Source organism: Phoca vitulina, unplaced genomic scaffold (genome assembly GCF_004348235.1).
Source record: "Phoca vitulina isolate PV1807 unplaced genomic scaffold, GSC_HSeal_1.0 scaffold1, whole genome shotgun sequence".
NCBI lineage: Eukaryota > Metazoa > Chordata > Mammalia > Carnivora > Phocidae > Phoca > Phoca vitulina.
The window spans coordinates 47,477,640-47,505,637 of record NW_022589704.1 but is presented as its reverse complement, the minus strand read 5'-3'; the positions used below and the strand labels follow the sequence as shown (position 1 = coordinate 47,505,637).

The 27,998-nt window shown below is 35.5% G+C and overlaps 1 protein-coding gene across 1 annotated transcript in view; it reads left to right on the top strand.

Annotated features, from left to right (window-relative positions):
- The window catches only part of FSIP2 (fibrous sheath interacting protein 2), a 107,225-nt gene that overhangs the window by 72,740 nt on the left and 6,487 nt on the right, over positions 1-27,998 (top strand). Inside the window, exons 20-22 of the mRNA XM_032420585.1 lie at positions 3,103-3,597; positions 5,344-5,444; positions 24,818-24,864. Coding sequence (XP_032276476.1) covers positions 3,103-3,597; positions 5,344-5,444; positions 24,818-24,864 — 643 coding nt within the window. The remainder of the gene's footprint in view (positions 1-3,102; positions 3,598-5,343; positions 5,445-24,817; positions 24,865-27,998) is intronic.

The window sequence follows — 27,998 nt, the reverse complement described above, 5'->3', positions numbered from 1 at the left end:
ATTGTCAAGCCCAATAGGAGAACCAGTTGCATGGGTTCATCCATAGAGTCATATAATTTACTGGGACTTGCCGTATCAGCTTAGGGGCTCACGCTAAAGATCTCAGGCTAGTTTTCTTATGAAAATCAGTTTAAACTGGCATTTTTTTTTTTTAAGAAAAGAAATGCAGGGACATACCCTTAACAGTAAAATAAGGCTGACTGAAATTATAATCTTCAATTGCAAAATCAGAAGAAACACAATCTCATATAGTTCCTGTAGTTCTTTATTGTGGATACTAAAAGCAGTTTTAAAAGGCCAGTAATAGAATATCAGGATATATGAGGTTTCAGAAACTATCTAAAATAGTTTAATTTCTCAATTTACTTTTAGCAACATTCATTAATAAACATTACACTACAAATGCTAGATTATACTGTTTTCTTATTATTTCATTTCAATCATATTAGCCTTCCTCAAAATTTTCTATACTCTCAGTAAGTGCCCAGTTTCCTCTTCTATCCATATTCTAGACCCAGCTGTCCGAATGCTGCCATTTTGATGAACCAATTTCCTCTTGCTATGGACCTAGCTCTGCCCTAAAGCTCCATACTAGGGCCCCAAATATATTAAACTAATTAGGACTTTAAAATGTCAAAACCATGTCCTTGTTACATGGAAACTATACCACTGAGGACAAAGGGATTGTCTGGCCTATACATTTACAATGACCTACACATTTTAAGTTTTGTCAAATCCCCTTGTAATGATGGTGTTCACTCATTAAAAGACCGAGTGTACTTAGGGGAATAATCTATGGCCAGGAGCAAAGTTTTATAGAACCATTCTCCCTGAAGCATAAACCTGAAGTGAATTTTTTTTCCGATACTGTTCTGCAACACACTGAACTAAGTCTTAGGGCTGGTAAATATGTTAATTAGTGCTTTATGTGTTCATACACAAATACTGAGATCATCATAAGCTAAGGCATAATTTAATCTCTTTTGCCCTAAACTTTTTGGATCAGAGGACAGTCCTTTTCACCCCTAAGTTTTGCTCTTCTATATGTGTTCTCATCATCGTATTAGTATATTACTTAGTAGTCTTCATTTATATACAAGTAATCCCTTCGGGGTAAAATTTGTGTGAACAGACTGTAGAATAACATTACTCAAAATTGGTTTTTAATTATCTGTAGAATTGTCTGTCACAAATCTTACTCTTAGTCATTGTCTGTCTTTATTTAAGTCATTTATAGAATATTAAAGAAACAGATAATAGATAAAGACACATGATTTGTACCAATCTGGGTATCAACACTATCTCTAGCATAGGGACAGAGAAGAGAGACAAAAGAACAGTAGATCTGACCAAAGAACCTAGACATTTGATGGCTCTATGACAGGGCTTTGTTTTCTGTTTTGAGTACTAGATAGTCCCAACACACTAGGCATATACATATCAAAATTATATATAGTAACAAATTCCAAAGCCATATGGAATGATTTTTGATTTTCTAAACCACTAATTCTCTCTACTAACACAGAAAATCAAAATCAATTGTGTTTTAATTTCTTTTTCTTTTTCTTTTTTTTTAAAGATTTATTTATTTGACACAGAGAGAGAGACAGCTAGAGAGGGAACACAAGCAGGGGGAGTGGAAGAGGGAGAAGCAGGCTCCTGGCTGAGCAGGGAGCCCAACGCGGGCCTCGATCCCAGGACCCCGGGATCATGACCTGAGTCGAAGGCAGCCGCTTAACGACTGAGCCACCCAGGCACCCCTGTGTTTTAATTTCTTAAAAAAGCTGCTTCTATATTTTTTTCCACAGAAGATATTCTTTTAGGGCACCATTGTCTGAAAAACTGGCTTACAGTAGTACAAAGGGATGTTGAGGTCTACGATTATTAAGTCAGTTTGGAGGTTCTGTGGCATCATCAAAAGCTACAGATATTACAGAAATTCTATTATCTAATTATAATTGTCTTTTCTTTGTTCTGTCTTTAGACATTGAAAATGAAAAGTAAGGGCGCCTGGGTGGCTCAGTCGTTGAGCGTCTGCCCTCCGCTCAGGTCATGATCCCAGGGTCCTGGGATCGAGCCCTGCATCCGGCTCCCTGCTCTGCAGAAAGCCTGCTTCTCCCTCTCCCACTCCCCCTGCTTGTGTTCCCTCTCTCGCTGTCTCTCTGTGTCAAATAAAATCTTTAAAAAAAAAAAAAAGAAAAGAAAATGAAAAGTAAGACTTAACTGGAAGGATAAAAAAAAATTAAGATTTATGTTTTGAAGATTCTTTTGGAAAATATAACCAAAGGATCAGGAGTGGAAGAATAGGGATTAAAGAGTCAAAGACCTTCACAAGTTTGGTTATTCATCATTTTTAAAAGCCAAGACCAGACAATACCTTGATTGTTTTTTGTTGAATATATGTACATTTAGGATTCTCTATGATTGCCTATCTAGAATTTTAGAAAAATAGATTATAGTGTCTACTTCTGTCCCAAAACTTTCAAGGTCAATGAAAAAACAAAAAGTAAATTATGATGCAACAAAATAAAAATTTTAAGCAAAAAGAAAAAAAAAAGGGGGCGCCTGGGTGGCTCAGTTGGTTAAGCGACTGCCTTCGGCTCAGGTCATGATCCTGGAGTCCCTGGATCGAGTCCCGCATCGGGCTCCCTGCTCGGCGGGGAGTCTGCTTCTCCCTCTGACCCTCCCCCCTCTCATGTGCTCTCTCTCATTCTCTCTCTCTCAAATAAATAAATAAAAAATCTTTAAAAAAAAAAAAAAAAAAGAAAAAAAAAGAAGGAAACAAAGAAAAAGGAAAGGAAAAAGAAAGAAAGAAAAGAAAAGAAACCAGTGTTAGATGTTCCTCTATACTTTGGAGTAAATTCTCATAGATTAATATGATCTCTGGCATATAAAGAAATGCTAGACACGAACAAATATTTTTCATAACTTTCATTTGTTTCTTCTTTCTAAAACATTGCTAATATACAAAGAGTGACATTTGAAGATAATACTCCTTAAACTGAAACTATAAATCATATTAAAATAGTTAAATTACAATAGAACCACAGGAAGAGTGATTGAGGCATTTGTTTTTAATATTTGTTGTACCTTCAATTCCAGGCTGTTTGCCGAAATTCATTTCAGAATATAAGAAAGCCTGATATCTCCAAGGTAGAGCTTTTAAAAGATGTTCAGAACAAAAAAGATCTTATCATTCGGTTAGTGGCTCATGATATTTATCAAGAAAATTCAGCAAATACCATAGAAGAGGAACTAATGTCTGAAGATGAAGTTGTTTTAAAAGAGATTGTACAAGAAGAATGCTTAAGAGAACAATTTGAAGACCAAGTGAAAGAAGCCATGAAGCCAGTAGAAAGCAAAGTTGTTTCTCCCAAGCCAACACGAAGCACAAACAGCCTGAAAAAATTTTTGTCTCTAAGCAAATGTTGTCAGCCCACATCCAGTGCAAATACTGAAAGTATTGAAGCAACTTCAAATCATATAATAGAACCTAAAGAGCAAAAAGTTAAAAGAGCTATTGCTGAGTTTGACATGGCCACGTGCTCAACAACCATGACTGAAACAGGCTCTTGGGAGAAAAAGCCACAGAGTAAGGTGAGTAAGAATCATAGCGGTCAGTGACAGATATCTATGGAAAAGGTAGAGATCTTCAGAAAATCTGTCCAAGAATGTATCTTAATTAGCCAGAAAAGAATATTAAAATGGTTCCAGGCTCCTCCTAAGCCTGGTCATATTTATAGTATAAAAGAAATTATTAACAGATGAAGCCATGAAACTCAATGGAGGGAAAGCAGATAATGAAAAGAGACCTAGATTAGTTAGAAGCCCAAGGAGAACATAAAATAGAAACCATTGAAAAAAATGCAAGCTAATTATTTAAATCTAATATTTAACAAATTTCAGTCCCTTTGTATTTTGGCTGGTAAATATCCATTGAACATTTTGTGTAAAGAAAACTTATACAGGTAGGATAGGACTAGAGAGTGGGTCAATGTAGGAGGAAGTAAAAAAAGATTCATACAAATTTAGATTGTCTGGGTCTGAATCCTTACTCTCACTTAATAGCTATGTGTCCTTTGGGCAAGCTACATAGCCAACTTTTTTCTTAAAAGTTACTTAGCCAACATGCCCAAAATTAACAGGCTAATCAAAATATTTGAAATATCACCCTTACTCTCAGCCCATAAGCTCCACTATCATCATGGGGTATAGCTCTTGTCCCTAGTATCATGCCCCTCAAATGATGGTCTGGATTTCAGTGATCTTTGGGGTTTGGCCCTTTCCAAAAACTGGTACCAAAACATGTTTTTGGAAAGTGTATATGATTTAGGATTTCCTGATGAGACAATTCTATTGATTATCCAGTTGAAATGATTCTTGGGTACATACAAAAGCTGAGGTGAACAAGAGAAAAAGAACAGAGATACAACTCTGTTCAATTCAGAAGCTTAACAGGTAAATTATCTTAATGCAAATTCTGACCTATTTGTTGGGAAGCTATGTGTAATTTCATGACCAGATGCAGTCTTCAGAATAGTTTTCTTGAACCTCATAGTCAGAAATGCTGGCTTTATAGATAGTTAAAGAAATGTTATAGCATAACATTTACAAAACTCAAAATGAAGGGGCACCTGGGTGGCTCAGTGGGTTAAGCAGCTGTTTTCAACTCAGGTCATGATCTCAGAGTCCTGGAATCAAGCCCCATGTTGGGCTCTCGGATCAGTGGGGAGCCTGATTCTCCCTCCCTCTCTCTGCCCCTCCACCTGCTTGTGCTCTCTCTCTCTCCCAAATAAATAAATAAAATCTTTAAAAAAAAAAACTCAAAATGGGTTATATGAACAATAGTCCCAATAATAGTAGCTTTTTTGAGATCTGAAGAAATACCACAATAAAGATATTCTCATAAAAAATATGGCCATGAAATCACACATGACTTCCCAACAAATAAAGTACATGTTAAGTTGGTTGACTTCAAAAACTTCTGAATTGACCAGAGTTATGTCTCTGTTCTTTTCTTTTTGAACTCAGTAGGATAGGATTTGAAATATTTGTAAAGTGCAGAAATTGAAAGCTATATTCTTTAAATACTGCTTAAATTTACATTTAAAATCTATTCAAACTCCAGTATTATAATAAGATCATCAGCACTGAGCCATTTCCAAAAAACGAAACAAAAAAATGTATTGGAAAGAGACCTTTTAATTAGAATTAAGGGGTTCATTCATCTTTTAAGTAATCTTTAGAATTTTTTTCATTATAGTGTAGATTAGAGTGCAAAATATGCCAATAAGGTGAGAAAGTACATGTCAAACTTGTAACACATGTTTTTCACTTTTCCAGAAAGAAAAATGGCATCTTAGTACTGAACCAACACATTACTTCATACATAGAATCATGAGTTCATCTTCATACAACCAAGAAGATCTGATTTCATATGCCAGGTATGTGAAATTAAAGCAGTATAAAAATAGAAATCTGAGATGAAAATAATACTTATGGGAAGAATGGGGTCCCTGGTAAAACTATGGCTGGGCAAATATTCAGCCTTGGATTTTCCCCCACTGCTTCTTATTCTTCCCTCCTGTACCTTCCCACTGTGGAGACTTCCTGAGGCCTTCCCATTTCTACCCAATCCCTGATTTCTAGTTACCTGGTTTCTACATCTTTTCTAGTATAGCAGTGTCTTGGATCAAGAATTTGCTAGTGGATTTTGGTTTGGGTTTTGGGTTTTTAACCCGGGAGATAGGCACAATGATATCTGCACTATCAGCCCAAAGGGTTCCTAATCAACTGTCTTCAGTAGCTAAATGTTCTAGTGTATATAACTGCCTGTAAGAAGAATTCAAAGATGAAAGGGGGCATTGTAAGGTAGAGCATTCAGAGATGAGGTCTGGAAAACAATGGAGCTTGATATGGGCCTCTCAGTATAAAAAGAGCATTTATATGAGAAGATAATTCAGGTTTGGACAACTATAGGAGCAACGTCTGGAGTGTGTGGAATTACAGAGGACAGAGAGAGTAAAGTATACTGTAGATGTGAAATCTAATAACTATATCTAGAAGAGTTAAAACTTGTTTAAAATTGTTCTTAAGTTTATGAATATTCTTATATTCTTATATTCATAACCCAGAAGAGGTAACATTTTCAATTATAGGAGAAAGAATGGGTATAAGGAGGAAAATCTGCCTGGTTACATTTCTTTCCACACAGCATGAAGGAATTGTTTCTTTTTGACACTGACACTGACATTATTTTGGGGACACCCATCATTGCCTCTCTTTCCTGCATAATGGTTATTTTAAAATACATTATTGATGCAAGCACCTCTCTATTGTTTATATCAATGATGAAGACAGAGGGCATAGATAACATCAAAAAAAAGTCAATTTAGAGCAAGATGGCAGACCAGAAAACTATAGGCCCTTGTTTCCTCAGGAAAACAAACAAACAAACAAACAAACAAAAAAGAAAACTACAGACTGATAAAATAACTTTATATGAGCTCTGAAAAACAGTCAAATATTTGCAATAATCAGGTGAATGTGTAATCAAGGTAAAACCACATTCAAAATGGTAGGAAATTCCAGTTTTTTCTTGCCTTTGCACAATCCCCTCTGCAACATGACAAGACACAGTTGGAAAGAAATGGCCCAATTCCCAGTTCCCTCCTTTGGGATTGAAAAAGCAGATTGGAACTTGTTTGCATTGTTCTGCTAACTGTGTGCTGCCTGAGGGAATTTTTCTGTCTCACCTAAATAGATTGAGACAGTGGCATAGTTTGGAACTATGCCTGGAAATCACAGAAGGCAACTGATGGGTGCCACAGTGCATGAAAATCCCAGAGGACTACAAGATGCACCTGAGAGCAAGAGATTACTGGCAAAAGAATACAATGAATACTGAAGGTCCTGAAAATAAGCATGATGGGAAGCATTCTTGGGAAATAAAACATTTAAAAGAAGATCTGACAAAAGGGAGTCCTTGAAGTTCAGCTGGGAAGATGGCAGAAGGAGGACCCTAAGCTCACTTTGTCCCCTGGATACAACTAGATAACATCCATGCCAGTGTAAATAACCCAGGAAATAACTTGAAGACCAGTACAAGAAACTCCACAACTAAAGGCAAAGAAGAGGGCACATCAAAAAAGGTAGGAAGGGTAAAAACATGGTCTGGGAGCAAAATGGACAATGGCCTTCCACTGTAGGGGGGGGAGCTAGTGGCATAGAGAAGGGCAGAAAACAGACTTTTCACACTGGGAAGCTCACAAATAAGGAGGATGAATCTCCATATTTGTCTTTGAAAGTGAGAGGGGCTGAATTTCATGAGTTCTTAAAACCAGCAGGACTTGTTATTTTAAAAATCAGTAGGCTTGGCTGTGGTAGAGCCCAGAGGTGTTAGGAAGTGGAGTCCCTGCCCTTAAAAAGACAGCATGACAAATAGCCCATGCAGATACCGGATAGAACCAGCAGTTTGAAAAAGGCAGGGGACAGACAGGAGGGAGAGTGATCTGCTCATATCAGAGTGCAGCCCAGAGAGACAGGGATCATGGGGAGGTCCATCCAGGAACAAAGGAGCTGACAGGTGCCATTTCCCTCCCCTGCCCCCCAGCATAAACAATGGCCACCTGTGGGACCCAGGGCAGCACCAACACTCCTTACCTAACTTTTTTGGACCAAGCCCCACTAATCTTCCCCCCCCACACACACACACACTTTAGCAGATCCACCCGTCTCAGTAATGCTCACCTCAGTCCTGGTACTGCAGGCCCGTCCCCCAGAAGACCAGTTCAAACCCTGTCAATACCACATCACCTGACCCCCGAGTACTTTGCAGGACCTCAGTTCCAGCAGCAGTGGGGGCAGATCTCATTTTGCAAGCAGACCACTTCACACCTTGCTGTCCACAATAGGAAAAGACAGGCTCTGCAAACAATTGGACTAAAGAAAAAAGAGACCAAGACTCAACAGCAGAGCATACACAACACACATAAGAGATACTCCCTGAAGTGCCAGGCCCTGGGGAACAGAAAATACTGTGCTGCAGGGCACCACAAGACATCTTCTGCATAAGTCTGTTATCGTTAAGAGCAAGTGAGTAGCTAACTCCTAACACATAGAAACAGACACAGAAAGTTACACAAAATGAGGTGACAGATAAACATCTCCCAAATGAAACAATAGGACCAAACCATAGCAAGAGACCAAAGTAAAATGAAAACAAATAATATTCCTGATAGAGAATTGAAAGTAATGGTCATAAAGATACTCACTGGACTGCAGAAAACTGTGGGGGGTGGGAGCACCGGGGTGGCTCATTCATTTGGGCATTTGACTCTTGATTTCAGCTCAGGCTGATCTCAGGGTCATGAGACCAAGCTCTGTGTCAGGCTCCATGCTCAGTGTGGAATCTGCTTAAGGTTCTTTCTCTCCCTCTGCTCACCCCCTTCTCTTGCTCTCTCTTCAAAAAAAAAAAAAAAAAAAAAAGAGGGGAGGACATCAGTGAGATCTTGAATACAGAGATAAAAAAGAACCAATCAGAGATCAAGAACACAATAAATTAAGTTAAAAATACACTTGATGGAATAAATAGCAGGCTAGATGAGGCAGAGGAACAAATTAATGACCTAGAAGACAGAGTAATGGAAAGTAATCAAGCTGACAAAAGAGAGGAAAAAATATGCAAATTGAGAATAGTCTTAGGGAACACAGTGACTCCATCAAGTGTAATAACATCCACATTATAGGGATCTCAGAGGAAGAGAGAGATAAGGGAGCAGAAAATTTATTTGAAGAAATGATAGCTGAAAACTTCCCTAATTTGGGGAAAGAAACAGATATCCAGATCCAAGAGTCACAGAGATCCCCTCAAAAATACAACCCAAGGAGGTCCACACCAAGACACACACTAATTAAAATGCCAAAAGTTGTGATAAAATATTTTAAAAGCAGGAAGAGAAAAGAAGACAGTTACATACAAGGGGACCCCCCCCCCCCACAATAAGGCTATCAGTGGATTTTTCAGCAGAAACTTGCAAGCCAGAAGAAAATGGCATGATATACTCAAAATGCTGAAAGGGAAACATTTGCAGCCAAGAATACTCTATCCAGCAAGGCTATCATTCAGAACAGAAGGAGAGAAAAAGAGTTTCTCAGACAAACAAAAACTAAAGGAAGTCATGACTTCTAAACCAGCCCTATAAGAAATATTAAAAAGGACTCTTTGAGTGGAAAGGAAGACTATAAATGAGAGTAGGAAAAGTAAAAAACACAAAAGCAGTAACAATAAATATTTCTGTAAAAATCAGTCAAGGGATTCATAAAAAAAAAAAGTATGTAAAATATAACACCATATACCTAAAACATGGGAGGGAGAAGAGTAAAAAATGGATTTAAACTTAAGAAACATTCAACTTAGGGGGTGCCTGGGTGGCTCAGTCGTTAAGCGTCTGCCTTCGGCTCAGGTCATGATCCCAGGGTCCTGGGATCAAGCCCCTCATCGGGCTCCCTGCTCCGCGGGAAGCCTGCTTCTCTCTCTCCCACTCCCCCTGCTTGTGTTCCCTCTCTCGCTGTGTCTCTCTCTGTCAAATAAATAAAATCTTAAAAAAAAAAAAAGAAATCATCAACTTAGTATACACTGCTCTATACATAAGATGTTATATGCAAACCAAATGGTAACCATAAATCAAAAACCAGTAATAGATAGGAAAAGAAGAAAGAGAAAGGAATCCAAGTATATCACTAACAAAAGCCAACAAACCATGAAAGAGAGCAAAAGAAGAAAGGATCAGAGAAAATCTTCTTTTTTTTTAAGATTTTATTTATTTATTTGATAGAGCTCAAGCAGGGGGAGCAGCAGGCAAAGGGAAAGGGAGAAGCAGGCTCCCCACTGAGCCGAGAGCCCAAGGTGGGGCTCAATCCCAGGACCCTGGGATCATGACCTGAGTTGAAGGCAGAAGCTTAACTAACTGAGCCACCCAGGCACCCCAGGATCAGAGAAAATCTATAGAAACAACCACAAAACAAGTAAAAAATGGTAATACATATTTATCAATAATTACTTTGAATGTAACTGGACTAAATGCTCTAATCAAAAGACATAGGGTGTCAGAATGGATTAAAAAACCCATCTATATGCTGCCTACAAGAGACTCAAGACAAAAAGACACCTGCAGATTGAAAGTGAGCAGACAGAGAAACATTTATCATGCAAATAGATGCAAAAAAAAAAAAAAAAAAAACCTGGGGTATCAATACTTATATCCGACAAAGAAGCCTTTAAAACAAAGACTGTAACAAGAGACAAAAAAGAACACTATATAATTATAAAGGGGACAATCCAACAAGAGGATATAACAATTGTAAATATTTATGCATTCAACATGGAAGCACCCAAATACATAAAACAAACATAAAAGAAAAATTTTGTTAAGAACAAACATAAAAGAAATACTTGACAGTAATACAATTATAGTAAGAGACTTTAATACCCCACTTACACTGATAGACAGATCATCCAAACAAAAAATCAACAAGGAAACAATGGCTTTGAATAACACACCGAACCAAATGGATTTAACAGACATATTCAGAACATTCCATCCTAAAACAGCAAAATATACATTCTTTTCAAGTGCACATGGAACATTTTCCAGAATAGATCACACATTAGGCCACAAAACAAGCCTCAACAAATTCAAAAAAATTGAAGTAATACCATGCATCTTTTCTGACAACACTATGAAACTAGAAATCAACCCCAAGAAAAAATATAGAAAGACCACAAATACATGAAGGTTAAATAATATGCTATTAAACAATGAATGGATCAACCAAGAAGTCAAAGAAGAAATAAAAAATTACATGGGAAACAAATGAAAATGAAAACACAGGGGCGCCTGGGTGGCTCAGATGGTTAAGCGTCTGCCTTCGGCTCAGGTCACGATCCCAGGGTCCTGGGATCGAGTCCCGCATCGGGCTCCCTGCTAGGAGGGGAGCCTGCTTCTCCCTCTGCCACTGCCTCTCTCTATCTCTCTCTCTGACTCTCATGAATAAATAAATAAAACAAAAAAAATTTAAAAAAAAAAGAAAATGAAAACACAATGGTCCAAAAGCTTTGAGATGCAGCAAAAATGGTTCTAAGAGAGAAGTTTGTAGCAACACAGGCCTACCTTAAGAAATAAGGAAAATCTCAAATAAACAACTTAATCTTATACCTAAAGGAGTTGGGAAAAGAGGAAAAAACAAAATCTAAACCCAGGAGCACAGCAGAAGAAAGGAAATAAAATTTAGAGCAGAAATAAATGATATAGAAACTAAAAAAAAAAAAAAAAAAGAACAAATCAAATGAAACCAGGAGCTTGTTCTTTGAAAGATCAACAAAATTAATAAACCTCTAGCAAGGAAAAAAAATAAGAGAGAGAGAGGACCCAAAGAAACAAAATTAATAATGAAAGAGGAGAAATAACAACCAACACCACAGAAATATAGACAACTGTAATAGAATATTATAGAAACTTATATGCCAACAAATTGGACAACTTAAAAGAAATGGGTATATTCCTAGAAACATTAACCTACCAAAACTAAAGCAGGAAGAAATAGAAAAATTTGAACAGACCAATTGTCAGCAATGAAATTGAATCAGTAATTTAAAAAATAAAAATAAAAATAAAAACCCAAAAACAGAAGTCCAAGACCAGACAGCTTCACAGGCAAATTCTACTAAGCATTTAAGGAAGAGTTAGTACCTGTTCTTCTCAAACTGTTTCAAAAAAATACAAGAAGAAGGAAAAATTCCCAATTCATTCTATGAGGCCAGTATAACCTGATACTAAAACCAGATAGACACCACACACACACACACAGAACTGCAGGCAGATATCTCTCATGAATATAGATGCAAAAATATTCAACAAAATACAAGAAAACCAAATCCAATAATATATTTAAAACATTATACACCATGACTAAGTGGGATTTATTGTGAGGATGGAAGTGTGGTTTAATATTCACAAAATAATCAACGTGATATGTCACATCAATAAGGGAAAGGATAAGAACCATATAATCATTTCAATGGATGCAGACAAAGCATTTGACAAAATACAACATACATTATGATAAAAACCCTCTGCAAAGTAGGTCTAGAGGGGACATATCCAGCATAATAAAGACCTTATATGAAAAACCCAAAGTCAAGATCATACTCAATGGTAAAAAACTGAGGGCTTTCCCCTAAGATCAGGAACAACACAAGGATTTCCACTCCCATCACTTTTATTCAACAATGTACTAGAACTCCTAGCCATAGCAATTAGACAAGAAAAAGAAATAAGAGGTATCCAAAATTGGTAAGAAAGAAGTAAAACTCTCATTGTTTGTAGATGACATGATAATATATATAGAAAGCCCTCAAGACTCCACCAAAAAACTACTAAAACTGATAAATGAATTCAGTAAAGTTGCAGGATACAAAATCAATGTACAGAAATATGTTGCATTCCTAAACACTAATAATGAAACAGTAGAAAATGAAATTAAGAAAACAATCCCATTTATAATTGCCTCAAAAACAATACTATATCTAGGAATAAATTTACCCAAATAGGTGAAAGATCTGTACTCTGAAAACTATGAAACACTGATGAATGAAATTCAAAATAATGCAAAGAAATGGAAAAACATTATATGATTGTGGGCTGAAAGAACAAATGTTAAAATATCTATACTACCCAAAGCAATTTACAAATTCAAGGCAATCCCTATCAAAATACCAACAGTATTTTTTTCAATAGAACTAGAACAAACAATCCTAAAATTTGTATGGAACCACAAAAGACCTCATATAGCCAAAGCAATATTGAAAACGGAAAAAAAAAAAAAAAAACTGGAGATATCACAATTCCAAATTCCAAGTTCTATTACAAAGTGGTGGTAATTAAAACAGTATGTTACTGGCATAAAAATACACACATACATCAATGGAATAGAGCAGAAAACCCAAAAACAAACCCACAATTATACAATCAACTTACCTTTGACAAAGGAGGAATGAATATCCAATGGGAAAAAGACAGTGTCTTCAACAAATGGTGCTGGGGAAACTGGACAGCAATATGCAAAAAGAAAAAAAGAAAAGAAAGGAAGGAAGGAAGGAAGAAAAGAAAGAAGAAAGAAAGAAGAAAGAAAGAGAAAGAAAGAAAGAAAGAAAGAAAGAAAGAAAAAGAAAGAGAAAGAAAGAAAGAAACTAGACCACTTTCTTTCACCATACACAAGAATAAACTCAAAATGGATTAAAGACCTAAAACCACAAAAATCCTTGAAGAGAGCACAGGCAGTAATCTCTCTGACATCAGCCATAGCAACATTTTTCTAGATATATCTCCTGAGGCAAGGGAAATAAAAGCAAAAATAAACTATTGGGACTTCATCAAAATAAAACATTTCTGCACAGCCAAGGAAAGAATCAACATGGGAGAAGATATTTGCAAATGAATATCTGATAAAGGGTTAGTATACAAAATATATAAAGAACTGATACAACTCAATACCCAAAAAACAAAAATTCAGTTAAAAATGGGCAGAAGAGGGGCGCCTGGGTGGCTCAGTTGGTTAAGCGACTGCCTTCGGCTCAGGTCATGATCCTGGAGTCCCGGGATCGAGTCCCGCATCGGGCTCCCTGCTCAGTGGGGAGTCTGCTTCTCCCTCTGACCCTCCTCCCTCTCATGCTCTCTGTCTCTCATTCTCTCTCAAATAAATAAATAAATAAATCTTTAAAAAAAAAAAAAAATGGGCAGAAGACATGAACAGATATTCTCCAAAGAAAACATACAGATGGCCAACAGTCACATGAAAAGATGTTCAACATTACTCATCATCAGGGAAATGAAAATCAAAACCTCAATGAGAATATCACATCACAGCTATCAGAATGGCTAAAATCAAAAAACAAGTGTTAGCGAGGATGTGGGAAAAAAAGGAACTTTCTTGCACTGTTGGTGGGAATGCAAATTGGTGCAGCCATTGTGGAAAACTTTTTATAGTTAATCAAAAAATTAAAATAAAACTACAATCTAGGAATTGAACTACTGGGTATTTACCCAAAAAATACAAAAACACTAATTCAAAGGAATACATGCACCCCTATGTTTATTGCAGCATTATTTACAATAGCCAAACCGTAAAGCACACCAAGTGCCCATCAATAGATGGATGGATAAAAAAGAGGTGAGATTATATATATATGTAAAACACAATGGAATATTATTCAGTCATAAAAAAATGAATGAAATCTTGCCATTTGTAGTAACATGAACAGGGGCACCTGGCTGCATCAATCATTAGAACACGCAATTCTTGATCTCAGGTTCATGAGTTTGAGCCCCATGTTGGTCCCAGAGCTTACTTCAAAAAAAAAAAAAAGAAAAGAAAAAGAAAGATTCATGCAATAATATGAGAAGAGCTAGAGAGTATAATACTGAGTGAAATAAGTCAGCCAGAAAAAGACAAATATCGTATTAACTCACTCATATCTGGAATTTAAGAAACAAATGACCAAAGGGGGAGAAAAAGAGAGAGAGACAAACCAAGAAATAGACTCTTAACTATAGAGCACAAAAACTGATGGTTATCAGATGGGAGGTGGGTGCGGGAATGGGGAAAATATGGGATGGGGATTAAAGAGTAAAGAGTACACTTACCATGATGAAATAAAATAAAATAAAATAAAATTATTTTTAAAATAAGCAAAAAAACAAAAAACAACCAACAAACAAAAAACAAACCCAAACAGACAAATTGAAAAAAGAAAGCACATACATAGGCCGAGAAGAATGTATGCTGAGAAACGACCTAAGACCTTAAGGCTCTGCCTCAGGCTGTTCCCAAGATTGAGTTCTGTTAATTAGTGAAAGGCTTCCAACACCAATCTCCCAAAACTGAGAGAGGTAGCTGTTTCTTCAAATGCCTAAATTTCAACATAAGTTCATTATACAGGCAAAGAAACATGGAAATAAGGCCCATTTAAAGAAACTGAATAAATTTCCAGAAAATGGCCAGGAAGAAGCACACAACTGGACATATACAACAGACTTTAAATAACTATCTTAAATATGTTCAAAAGCTATAGGAAAACACAGACAAAGAACTAAAGAAAATCAGGAGGAAAGTATATGAGCAACATAAGAATAAAAACAAAGAAATATAAATTATAAAAAAGAACCAGACAGAAATTCTGGAGCTGAAAAATATAATAACTGAATTGAAAAATTCACTAGATGGGTTTAAGAGCAGACTCAGGCAGAAGAGAACCAGAACACAGGTTGTTTGAAATTATTGAATCTGAGGAGTATAAAGAAGATACACTTAAAAAAAAAAAAAAATGAACAGAGCTTGAAGAATGTATGGGATACCATCAAACATATCAATATAGGTACCATGGGACTTCCAAAAGAAAGAAAGAAAAGGGGTGGGGAGATTATTTGAGGAAATGATAATTTAAAACCTCACCAAATTTGAAAAATGTCATGAATATACAAATACAATAAGCTTAATGAACTCCAAGTAGCATAAATACACAGAGACCACACCAAGACAGATTCAAATCAAAGTGTCAAAAGACAAAAATAAAAAGGGAATCTTGAAAGCAACAAGAGAAAAATGACAGTCATGGTCACAAGAAATCCCCATAGAACATTCAGGGAAATTTTCAGAAGAAAGCTTGTAAGCCAGAAGGCAGTGGATGATATATTTAAAGGGCTAAAAGAAAGAAAACTATCAAATGAGAACTCTATAACTAGCAAAAATACCCTTCATAAATTAAAGAGAAATAAAGACATTCTCAGATTAAAAAAAAAAAAACTGAGGATTTTTATTACCATCAGACATGGTCTAGAAGAAATCCTAGTTGAAGAAATCCTTCAAGTTGAAAGTAAAACATGCTAAACAATGACTCAAAGCCATATAAAAATAAAAAGTTCTCAAGTAAAGGTAAATACATGGACAAATATATAAAAACCCAGTATTATAATTTTGGTTAATAACTCTACTTTTTATTTTCTACAGGTTTTAAAAGATAAATGCATAAGAAAAAAATTATATACCTATGCTGACAGGTATAAAATATATAAAGAAATAATTTGGGATATCAATAGCGTGAAAGGAATGGTGATTAATCTATAAAGGAGTAGTTTTGTATGCAATTGAAGTTAAGTTGGTGTCAATTCAAGACAGAATGTCATCATTTTAGGATGTTATATATAATTCCTGTGTTAACAACAACAAAAAAATGTATAGAATATTCATAAAATAAAATGCAAAGGGAACCAACCAACTATGTATCTGCCAAATATCAACTAACACAAAGGAAAACGGCAGTGAAGGAAATGAGGTATAAAAACGTTATAAGATATACAGAAAAAAACTAACAAAATGGCAAAAATAGTGCTTCCTTATCAGTAGTTTAGTATAAATGGACTAAACACTCCAATTAAAAAACAGATTAATAATAAATATTATTAATAATATTTATAAATATAAATATAAATAAACTGTTTAATAAAACAGGATCCAACTACAAGCAGTCCCCAACTTATAATGGTGCAACTTATGATATTTTACTTTATGATAGTGCAAAAGTAATACCCATTCAGTGAACCATACTTTGAATTTTGAATTTTTACCTTTTCCTGGGATAGTAATACACTGTACAATACTCTCTTGTGATGCTGGGCAGGAGCAGTGAGCCACAGCTCCAGTCATCCACACAAGCATAAGGGTAAACAACCCATATGTGAACAGCCATTCTGTACACATATAACCATTCAGCTTTTCACTATCAGTAAATATTCAATAAATTACAAGAAATATTTACACTCTATTATAGAATAAGCTTTGTATTAGATGATTTTTTGCAACTGTACACTAATGTGTTTTGAACACATTTGAGGTAGGCTAGACTAATCTATGGTGTTCAGTAATTTAGGTGTATTAAATGCATTTTTGTAATGATATTTTCAACTTATAATGGGTTTATCAGGACGTAAACCCATCATAAGTCAAAGATCTGTATAAATTGTCTTTAAGAGACTCACTTTAGATGTAAGGACACATATAGGTTGAAAGTGGAAGGATAGGAAAAGATATCCTATGCAAACAGAAACCAAAAAAGAGCAGGGTTAGCTATACTAATATCAAGCAAATAGACTCTAACGGAAAACAAGAGACAAAGAACATTATTATAATGACAAAGGGTTCATTCACCAAGAAGACATAACAATTAAAAACACATATGAAACAAACTTGAAAGCTCCAAAATATATGAAGCAAACACTGATGAGATTGAAGAGAGAAACACCTCTAGCTCTCCAATAGAAATAGGGGTCTTCAATAAACTACTTTCAGTAGTAGATAGAACAACCAGACAGAATATCTGGAAGGCTTAAACACTATAGATCAATTGGAACTAACAAATCTATAGAGAACACTCCACCCAACAACAGCAGATTATTTTTCTCAGTGTACATGGAATATTCTCCAGGATAGACCATATGTAGATCACAAAACAAGTGTCTGTAAATTCTAAAATATTAAAATCATACACAGCATCCTTTCCAATCACAATGGAATGAAATTAGAGTATGTAATACAACATATTTTCCAGAAGAAAAACTGAAAAAATTCACAGATATGTAAAAATTAAACAACATATTCTTAAACAGCCAATGGAACAAATCACAGAGGAAATTAGAAAATACTTGAGACAAATGAAAATGAAAATATACTAAAACTTATGGGATGCAGTGAAAGTAGTACTAAGAGGGAAATTTATAGCTGTAAATTCTTAATAAAGATCTTATAACAACTTTATACCTTAATTAACTAAGAGAAGAAAAACAAACTAAACTCAAAACTAGTATAAGGAGGGAATAATAAAAAGCAGAGATAAACAAAATACAAAATAGAAAAATAATAGATAAAACCAATGAAACCTAGAGTTGGCTCTTCAAAAAGACCAACAAAATTGACAAAATTATTGTAAGATTCCCTATGGAAAAAAGAGAAGACTCAAAAAACTAAAACTATAAATGAAAAAAGGGGACATTACAACAGATTTTACAGAAATAAAAAGGATTAGAATAAAGTACTATGGACAATTATATGCCAACAATTTGGATGACTCAGATGAAATGGATAAATTCCCAGAAATACATGACTACCAAAACTGAATCATGAAAAAAATAGAAAATCAGAGCAGACTTATAACTAGTAAAGAGATTGAATCAGTAACCAAAAACCTAACAAAGAAAATCTCAGGACCAGATGGTTTCACTGGTAAATTCCAGCAAACATTTAAGGGATAATTAACATCAACCCTCCTCAAACTCTTTCAAAAAAACTGGATAGGAGGTAATATCTCCAAACTCATGAGGCCAGCATTACTTTGATACCAAAGCTAGAGAAAGGCAGTACAAGCAAACTACAGATTAATATCCCTGATGAATGTTGATGGAAAAATCTTCAGCAAATTACTGGCAAACAGAATTCAACAGAACATTAAAATATTTTACTCCATGACTCATGTGGGATTTATCCCAGGAATACAAGGGAGGTTCAACATATAAAAAATGTAATACAACATATTAACAAGATGAAGAAAACACACACATTCTCATCTAAATTAATGCAGAAAAACATTTAACAACACTCAACACCTTTTCAAAATAATAAAACTCAGCAAACTAGAAATAGAAATTACCTCAAAATAAAAAAAAGCCATATATGGGAAACTTACAACTAATACTGTACTCAGAGTGAAAGCCTGAAGGATTTTCCTCTAAGAACAGAAATAGTTGCCCACTCTTACCACTTCTTTTTTTTTTTTAATTTTTTTTTATTGTTATGTTAATCCCCATACATTACATCATTAGTTTTAGATATAGTGTTCCATGATTCATTGTTTGTGCATAACACCCAGTGCTCCATGCAGAACGTGCCCTCCTTAATACCCATCACCAGGCTAACCCATCCTCCCAACCCCCTCCCCTCTAGAACCCTCAGTTTGTTTTCCAGAGTCCATTGTCTCTCATGGTTCTTCTCCCCCTCCGATTTCCCCCCCTTCATTCTTCCCCTCCTGCTACATTCTTCTTCTTCTTTTTTTCTTTCTTAACATATATTGCATTATTTGTTTCAGAGGTACAGATCTGAGATTCAACAGTCTTGCACAATTCACAGCGCTTACCAGAACACATACCCTCCCCAGTGTCCATCACCCAGTCACCCCATCCCTCCCACCCCACCCCCCACTCCAGCAACCCTCAGTTTGTTTCCTGAGATTAAGAATTCCTCATATCAGTGAGGTCATATGATACACTCTTACCACTTCTATTCAACATACTGGAAGTCCTAATCAGAGCAGTTAAACAAAAAATAAAAGGCAACTAAATTGTAAGATAAGAAGTACAATGACCTCTATTCACAGATAACATTATGTTATGTGTAGAAAACCCTAAAGATTCCATACAAAAAAGAAACAAAAATTTTAGAATAAATGAATTCTTCGAAGTTATTGGATAGAAAATCAACACAGAAAAATCAATTGCATTTCTATACACTGACAACGAAGAATCCAAAAAGGAAAACTAAAAACTACAAAATATTCCTGAAGGAAATTGAAGGAGACAAAAATTAATAAAAAATTATGTTAAGTGAAGTAAGTCAGACTGAGAAAGAAAAAATACCATATGATTTTACTCATAAGTGGAATCTAAAAAAAAAAAAAAAATGAATAAATAAAAAGCAGAATCAGACCTGTAAGTACAATACAGAGAACAAACTGATGCTTGCCAAAGGAGAGGGAGTAAGATGAGTGGGAGATATACACTTTCAGTTATGGAATGACTAAGTCATGGAAATAAAAGGCACAGCATAAGAAATATACTCAATGATATTATAATAGCATTGTATGGGGCCAGATGGTAGCTACACTTGTGGTAAACATAGCATAATGTATAAACTTGTAAAATTACTAGGTTGTACACCTGAAACTAGTATAACATTGTATGTCAACTATACTCAAATATTTGGGGGGGGGGTTTTTTTTTTTTAATTTAAGTTCAATTAATTAACATATAGTGTATTATTAGTTTCAGAGGTAGAGTTCAGTGATTCATCAGTTGCATACAATACTCAAATTTAAAAAATAATAATTAAAAAATTCATGGATTGGAAGATTTACTATTGTTAAGGTGTCAATAATTACACAAAGTATTCTACAGATTAGTATTTTTATAAGAATTACATTTGATGGCATTTTTTGCAGAAATAGAAAAAATTCATTCAAAAATTTATATGGTCTCTCAAGGGACTCCTAATAACCAAAACAATGTTGACAAGGAAGAATAAAGTTAGACTTACTAATTTTAAAACTTACTGCAAAGACATAGTAATGAAAACAGTATGGTACTGACATAAAGACAGATATATAAGGCAATGAAATAAAATAAAGGCCTATAAATAAATCTCTCATATATGGCCAAATGATTTTTGATAAGCATGCCAAGGCCATTTAATGGGAAAAGAACATTCTCAAAAATGGTGCTGGGAAAACTAATAACCACACACACAAAAAATGAAGTTAGACCCTTATCTTACAACATATATAAAAATTAACTCAAAATGGATCAAAGATCCAAGTAAAACTATAGACCTCTTATAAGAAAACATGGGGGAAGGAGTGCCTGGATGGCTCAGGCAGTTAAGTGTCTGACTCTTGATTTCAGTTCAGGGCACAATCTCAGGGTTGTGAGACTGAGCTCAGAGCTCAGTGGGAAGTCTGCATGGGATTCTCTCTCTCCCTCTCTGCCCCTGCCCCGCCCCCTGCCCACACACATGTTCTCTCTCTAAAAAAAGAAAAAATACACATGAGGGAAAGCTTCATGACATTGGATTTGGCAATAATTTCTTGGATATGACACTAAAAGCACAAGCAACAACAAAAATTACATAACTGGACTTCAGCAAAATTAAAATCTTTTGGCTTCAAAGGACAGAGTGAAAAGAATGGGAGAAAATACTAGCAAATTATATGGGGTTACTACCCAGAATATATAAAGAACTCTTATAACTTAATAACATAAAAAAAATCAAACAACCTGATATAAAATTGAGCAAAGGACTAGAATAGATATTTCTTCAAAGAAGATATAGAAATGGGCAATAAGTACACGAAAAGATACTCAACACATCACTAATCATTAGGGAAATGCAAATCAAAACCACATTAAGATGTTATTTCACACCCATTAGGATAGCTGTTGTCAAAATAGAAAACAAAACCGGGGCGCCTGGGTGGCTCAGTTGGTTAAGCGACTGCCTTCAGCTCAGGTCATGATCCTGGAGTCCCGGGATCGAGTCCCGCATCGGGTTCCCTGCTCGGCAGGGAGTCTGCTTCTCCCTCTGACCCTCCTCCCTCTCATGCTCTCTGTCTCTCATTCTCTCTCTCTCAAATAAATAAATAAAATCTTTAAAAAAAAAAAATAGAAAACAAAACCAAACAAAAACAGAAAATAACAAGTGTTGGCAAGAAAGTGAAGAAATTGCAATCCTTGTACATTGTTGTTGGGTATTTAAAATGGTGCAGTTGTTCAACATCCGCAAATCAATCAATGTGATAGAACACATTAAGAGGAGAGAGAAGAATCATATGAATCTCTCAATTGATGCAGAAAAAGCATTTGACAAAATACAGCATCCTTTCCTGATTAAAACTCTTCAGAGTATAGGGATAGAGGGAACATTCCTCAATTTCATAAAATCCATCTATAAAAAACCCACAGTGAATATCATTCTCAATGGGGAAAAGCTGAGAGCCTTTCCCTTAAGATCAGGAACACGACAAGGATGTGCACTCTCACCACTATTGTTCAACATAGTACTAGAAGTCCTAGCAACAGCAATCAGATAACAAAAAGAAATAAAAGGTATTCAAATTGGCAAAGAAGAAGTCAAACTCTCTCTCTTTGCAGATGACATGACACTTTATGTGGAAAACCCAAAAGACTCCACCCCCCAAATTACTAGAACTCATACAGCAATGCAGTAATGTGGCAGGATACAAAATCAGTGCACAGAAATCAGTTGCTTTCTTATACACTAACAATGCCACTGTAGGAAGAGAAATTAGAGAAACGATTCCATTTACAATAGCACCAAAAACCATAAGATACCTCAGAATAAACCTAACCAAAGAGGTAAAGGATCTATACTCTAGGAACTACAGAACACTCATGAAAGAAATTGAAGAAGACACAAAAAGATGGAAAAACTTCCATGCTCATGGATCGGAAGAATAAACATTGTTAAAATGTCTATGCTGCCCAGAGCAATCTATACCTTCAATGACATCCCGATCAAAATACCACTGGCATTTTTCAAAGAGCTGGAAAAAACAATCCTAAAATCTGTATGGAATCAGAAAAGACCCCGAATTGCCAAGGAAATGTTGAAAAAGAAAAGCAAAGCTGGGAGCATCACGTTGCCTGATTTCAAGCTATATTACAAAGCTGTGATCACCAAGACAGCGTGGTACTGGCACAAAAACAGATACATAGACCAATGAAACAGAATAGAGAGGCCAGATATGGACCCTCAACTCTATGGTCAACTAATCTTTGACAAAGCAGGAAAAAATATCGAATGGAAAAAGACATCTCTTCAATAAATGGTGCTGGGAAAATTGGACAGCTATATACAGAAGAATGAAACTCGACCATTCTCTTATACCATACACAGAGATAAACTCAAAATGGATGAAAGACCTCAATGTGAGACAGGAAACCATCAAAATCCTAGAGGAGAACATAGGCAGTAACCTCTTCCACATCGGCCACAGCAACTTTTTCAAGACACGTCTCCAAAGGCAAGGGAAACAAAATAAAAATGAACTTTTGGAACTTCATCAAGATAAGAACGTTCTGCACAGCAAAGGAAACAGTCAACAGAACAAAGAGGCAACCCACAGAATGGGAGAAGATATTTGCAAAAGACATTACAGACAAAGGGCTGATGTCCAAGATCTATAAAGAACTTCTCAATCTCAACACCCAAAAAACAAACAAGTCAAAAAATGGGCAGAAGACATGAACACACACTTTTCTAAAGAAGACATACAAATGGCTAACAGACATATGAAAAATGTTCATCATCCTTAGCCATCAGGGAAATTCAAATCAAAACCGCATTGAGATACCACCTTACTCCAGTTAGAATGGCAAAAATTGACAAGGTAAGAAACAACAAATGTTGGAGAGGTTGTGGAGAGAGGGGAACCCTCTTACACTGTTGGTGGGAATGCAAGTTGGTACAGCCACTTTGGAAAACAGTGTGGAGGTTCCTCAAAAAAATTAAAAATAGAGTTACCCTATGACCCAGCAATTGCATTCCTGGGTATTTACCCCAAAGACACAGATGTAGTGAAAAGAAGGACCATATGCACCCCAAAGTTCATAGCAGCAATGTCCACAATAGCCAAACTGTGGAAAGAACTGAGATGCCCTTCAACAGATGAATGGATAAAGAAGATGTGGTCCATATATACAATGGAATATTACTAAGCCATCAAAAAGGATGAGAACCCAACTTTTACATCAACATGGATGGGACTGGAGGAGATTATGCTAAGTGAATGAAGTCAAGCAGAGAAAGTCAATTATCATATGGTTTCACTTATTTGTGGAACATAAGGAATAGCATGGAGGACATTAGGAGAAGGAAGGGAAAAATGAAGGGGGAGGAATCGGAGTGGGAGATGAACCTGAGAGACTATGGACTCCAAGAAACAAACTGAGGGTTTTAGAGGGGAGGAGGATGGGGGGATGGGTTAGCCTGGTGATGGGTATTAAAGAGGGCAGGTATTGCATGGAGCACTGGGTGTTATACGCAAACAATGAATCATGGAACACTACATCAAAAATCAATGATGTCCTGTATGGTGACTAACATAATATAATAAAAATAAAAATAAAATAATAATAAATAAAATGGTGCAGTTGCTGTGGGAAATAGTATGACAGTTTACCAAAAAATAGAGTTACCTTAGGATCCAGCAATTACACTTCTGGATATATATCCAAAAGTATTGAAAACAGTCACTCAGATATTCATACACTCATATTCATAAGCAGCTTTATTAACAACAGCCAAATCCTGGAAGCAACTCAAGAGTCACTGATAGAGGAATGGTTAAGGAAAATGTGATATATACATTCAATAGAATATTATTAAGCCTTAAAAAGGAAATTCTGACACATGCTACACGTATGAACCTTGAAGACATTATGCTAAATGAAATGTCAGTCGCAAAAGGACTAATATTACATGATTCCACTTATATGAGATACCTCAGGTAGTCAAATCATAGAAGCAGAAAGTAAAATGGTGGTCCTTGGGAACAGAGAGAGAGGGCAATGTGGTGTTAATATTTAATAGGTACAAAGTGTCAGTTGGGGAAGATGAAAAAGTTCTGAAGAATAGATAGTGGTGATGGTTGCACAACAATGAGAATGTACTCAAGCACAGAACTGTACACTTAAAAATGGTTAAGGTGGCAAATTTCATGTTATGTATATTTAACCAAAATTTTAAAAGTGAAAAAAATGTCAATTTAGAAATTATTTTCATTTGATTTGGGAACTCAGTTATAAATTATTCCAGGTTTACTTCCATATGAAGAATAACTGACAGATTGTTCTGCTTAACCAGTAATTTCTTCATTTAATAAATACACAAAAAATGAAATGTTCTCTTTCTTTTGTTTTAGTGAGACTGAAGATTTTACCCCAGATACAAGTGACAAATTATTAGAAGGTTGGATTTATTATTTTCTTAAATTCAAAAGGAGACTGCTTTACTGCTTTAATGAACTTTTCAGCTATTGCTTTTTGTTTTTTTACTGCTTTGTTTACTGCTTTGATGAATTTTTTAGTTATCAAACCTAAGGTTGATACCTTTTTTTTCCTGTGATTTTACCTATTTTTTGGAAAATAATCTAGTACTACATCACTCAGGTGTTAAGATGAGCCAACTAATTTGCCTTTGCTGAATGGCTATCAAGATTTTATTAATGATTTTGATCAAGAATATGGTGTCACATTATGAATTCATATTTACCATGCTCCTGTGAAAAATATTCATAAAATAAGGATGCACACACAATAGCTTTTATCTGAGCCAGTACCCATTATACTAGGATTTAATGATTTCTTACCCTTCCTTTGTGCTTAATCCTACCAAAATGTACACACTTTTTGTACAAAAAAATGTACAAAAAGTGTGCGGGGGGGGAGCTTTTAGAGTTAAATTTATTTGCTCACATTAATATCTGACTAGTATGGACTTCACTATTTTTAAAAATCTCTATTAGTACCTACTCCTTAGAACATTTGTGAGAACTTTTTGGTTCTCTATTTTTTGAAACCTCAGAGGATCAATGTGGTTCTAACAGTTATCATACATACAAGAGGTAGAGTGTCATGTTTACTGTAAAGTGGCTTTAAAACTCAAACCACAGGTCCACACTTGGCTATTTCAAACACAAAACCCACTCAAGGAATTACTTTAAAAACATATTGTCTCAACTTGGAAGTGAAATTATTTTCATTAAGATGACTCCTAGAATAGCAATAAATATGCCAGAATTCTATAAACACACCATAATCAGAGATGCCACAATAATCACAGATCATACCTGTAGTATGGACTCATAGGCTGCTAGTGAGACAAAAACCATTTAATACAAATCCCCTCATGTTTACATGAGGAAACTCAAGCTAAGGATGACAAAGCAGTTCTGCCAAGGTTACTCGGAGGCTGAGGCAGAGCCAATTCTGGATCTTAAGTCTCCTAACCATAAATGCAGTGTTTTGTTTTTTTTTTTCTTTTCCAATTTTTTGCAATGATCATGCTTAAGTCTTACATCCTTCAGTAGTATTTCACCTGCCCAATTCAATCATTATTTATTCATTCATTCAAATATTTACTGAGCATTTCCTTTGTGTTCTAGAATCCCATGTGTGAACAAAACTAACAAAGTCCTTAATCTCATAGAATTTACACTGTAACCTGGGGTGGGCATCAACGGTTAAGGACATAAACAAGATAATTCCAGATATTGATAAGTATTCCCCATCTCATCTGGGACAAAAGCCAAAGAAACTATGATAGCTTGCTAAACCCTACATCATCTGGACATCACCTCTCCCCCAATACATTTCTAACGTCCTTCCCTGTTTCTCTTTCTGGCTCTCTGCACCAGCCTCATGGACCTTGCTATTCCTTAAACATTCCAGGCATTCAGGGCCTTTGCTCTTGCTGATCCTTGTGTAGAGCTCTTCCCCTTCATCTGCATTGCTCATCCCTCACCTTCAGGTCTTTGTTCAAATTTCACCTTCTCAGTGAGGTATTCTTTGACCATAGTCTGAAATTGTAGCCTCATTCCCACCATGGCACTAACTATTCCACTTCTTTGCTTATTTTTCTCACTGGCACTTAATACTATCTGACAGACCGTTAATTGTTTTTTCACTATCTCCTTTTAGAATGTAAGCTCCATGAAGATCACAGCTGTATTCCCAAGAACCTAAAATAGGCATATAGTAGGAGGAGGAAGAGCATTTAGTAAAATAAGAGGGACAATGGGAATAACTAATGAGAAGCACAAGAATTCTGTTTTGGTTATGTTGAGATTGAGGTACCCATTAGATATTCTAATACCTCTAATACCTCTAGTTGAGGTATCACATAAGAAATAGGATATTTAAGACTGAAGTTTAATGGATAGGTTAGGACTGGAAAATTATATTCTTTGTTTCATATAGATATACAATAAAATAACAAATCTGAATACCTGAGACCCTCAAATATCAGAAATTTTTCTTTGTCTTTTCACAAAACAAATTCTTAGTATATCCTCGGAAGTTGACAGCCATTTAGCCTAGAAACTTAACCTGCATTTGGAATGATAGCCCTGGAAGTAAACCCAATACCCTCAGTCACTTAAAAGCAAAAGTCAGTTAGTTCAATTATGTGCAATATAGAGTCAGGCACTTTAAAAAGATTATCAACCAACAATAAAATTTTACCAATATTGTCAGATAAGTGCAGTAATCAATCCCTCTCATATTTGAGTTAATTGAAGTTCTACTACAACTTTTTTTTTCCCCAAAAACCTACATTGATCTAAAGGATAATGCAGAGAATAACCACCTGTTTTGGCCCTTGATGATTACATTTCTATAAAATGCACAATATTTTTATATAAGATATCTTATTGCATCCTTTTGTGAGACAGGCAGGGAAGATAGTCTCATTCACATTCTACATAATGAGGAAACAGAGTCAAGTAAGTTGGATTCAATTTGCCAATGTTCACACAGCTCGAAGAAGTGAAGCTAAGACTCAAATTCAGAGTTTCAGCCCCCCTAGTGGTGGATCTTTGTAAAAATTTTCTCATCATTTCTAACTCCTTAGGCTAAATTTGTTTTACAGGCATACTAACCTCCCCTGGAACTTAGGCAACTTTTGGTTCTGTAGCAATTCCTCCACATTTCCTCTTGGTATTGCCTCAAAATTCTCCTGGTTCTCACTCAAATTATTTCATAAAACCAGCACTTTCCTGTTTGTTCCAATTATCTGCTTTTAATTAGCTATGTAGAATCAAAGAGTGTTAGAGCTGGAAGGCCCCTAGGAATCATCTATAAGGTAATCTCTCATTTACATGTAAACAAATAGGCTTATAGAGATTGAATATTGTGCATAAACATGTGGCTGTTAAGTTACAGAGGCTGCCTCTCCTACCAAATCATATTTTATCTTTCATAATTCCTAAAGGAAGATATAAGACATGCCCCAGAATTCTAGGGATATTACCTATTTCAGTTTTATTCCCATTGCCTATACACTGAAAGTAATAATAGTTTCTTCTACTTGCCTAAATTCTAGAA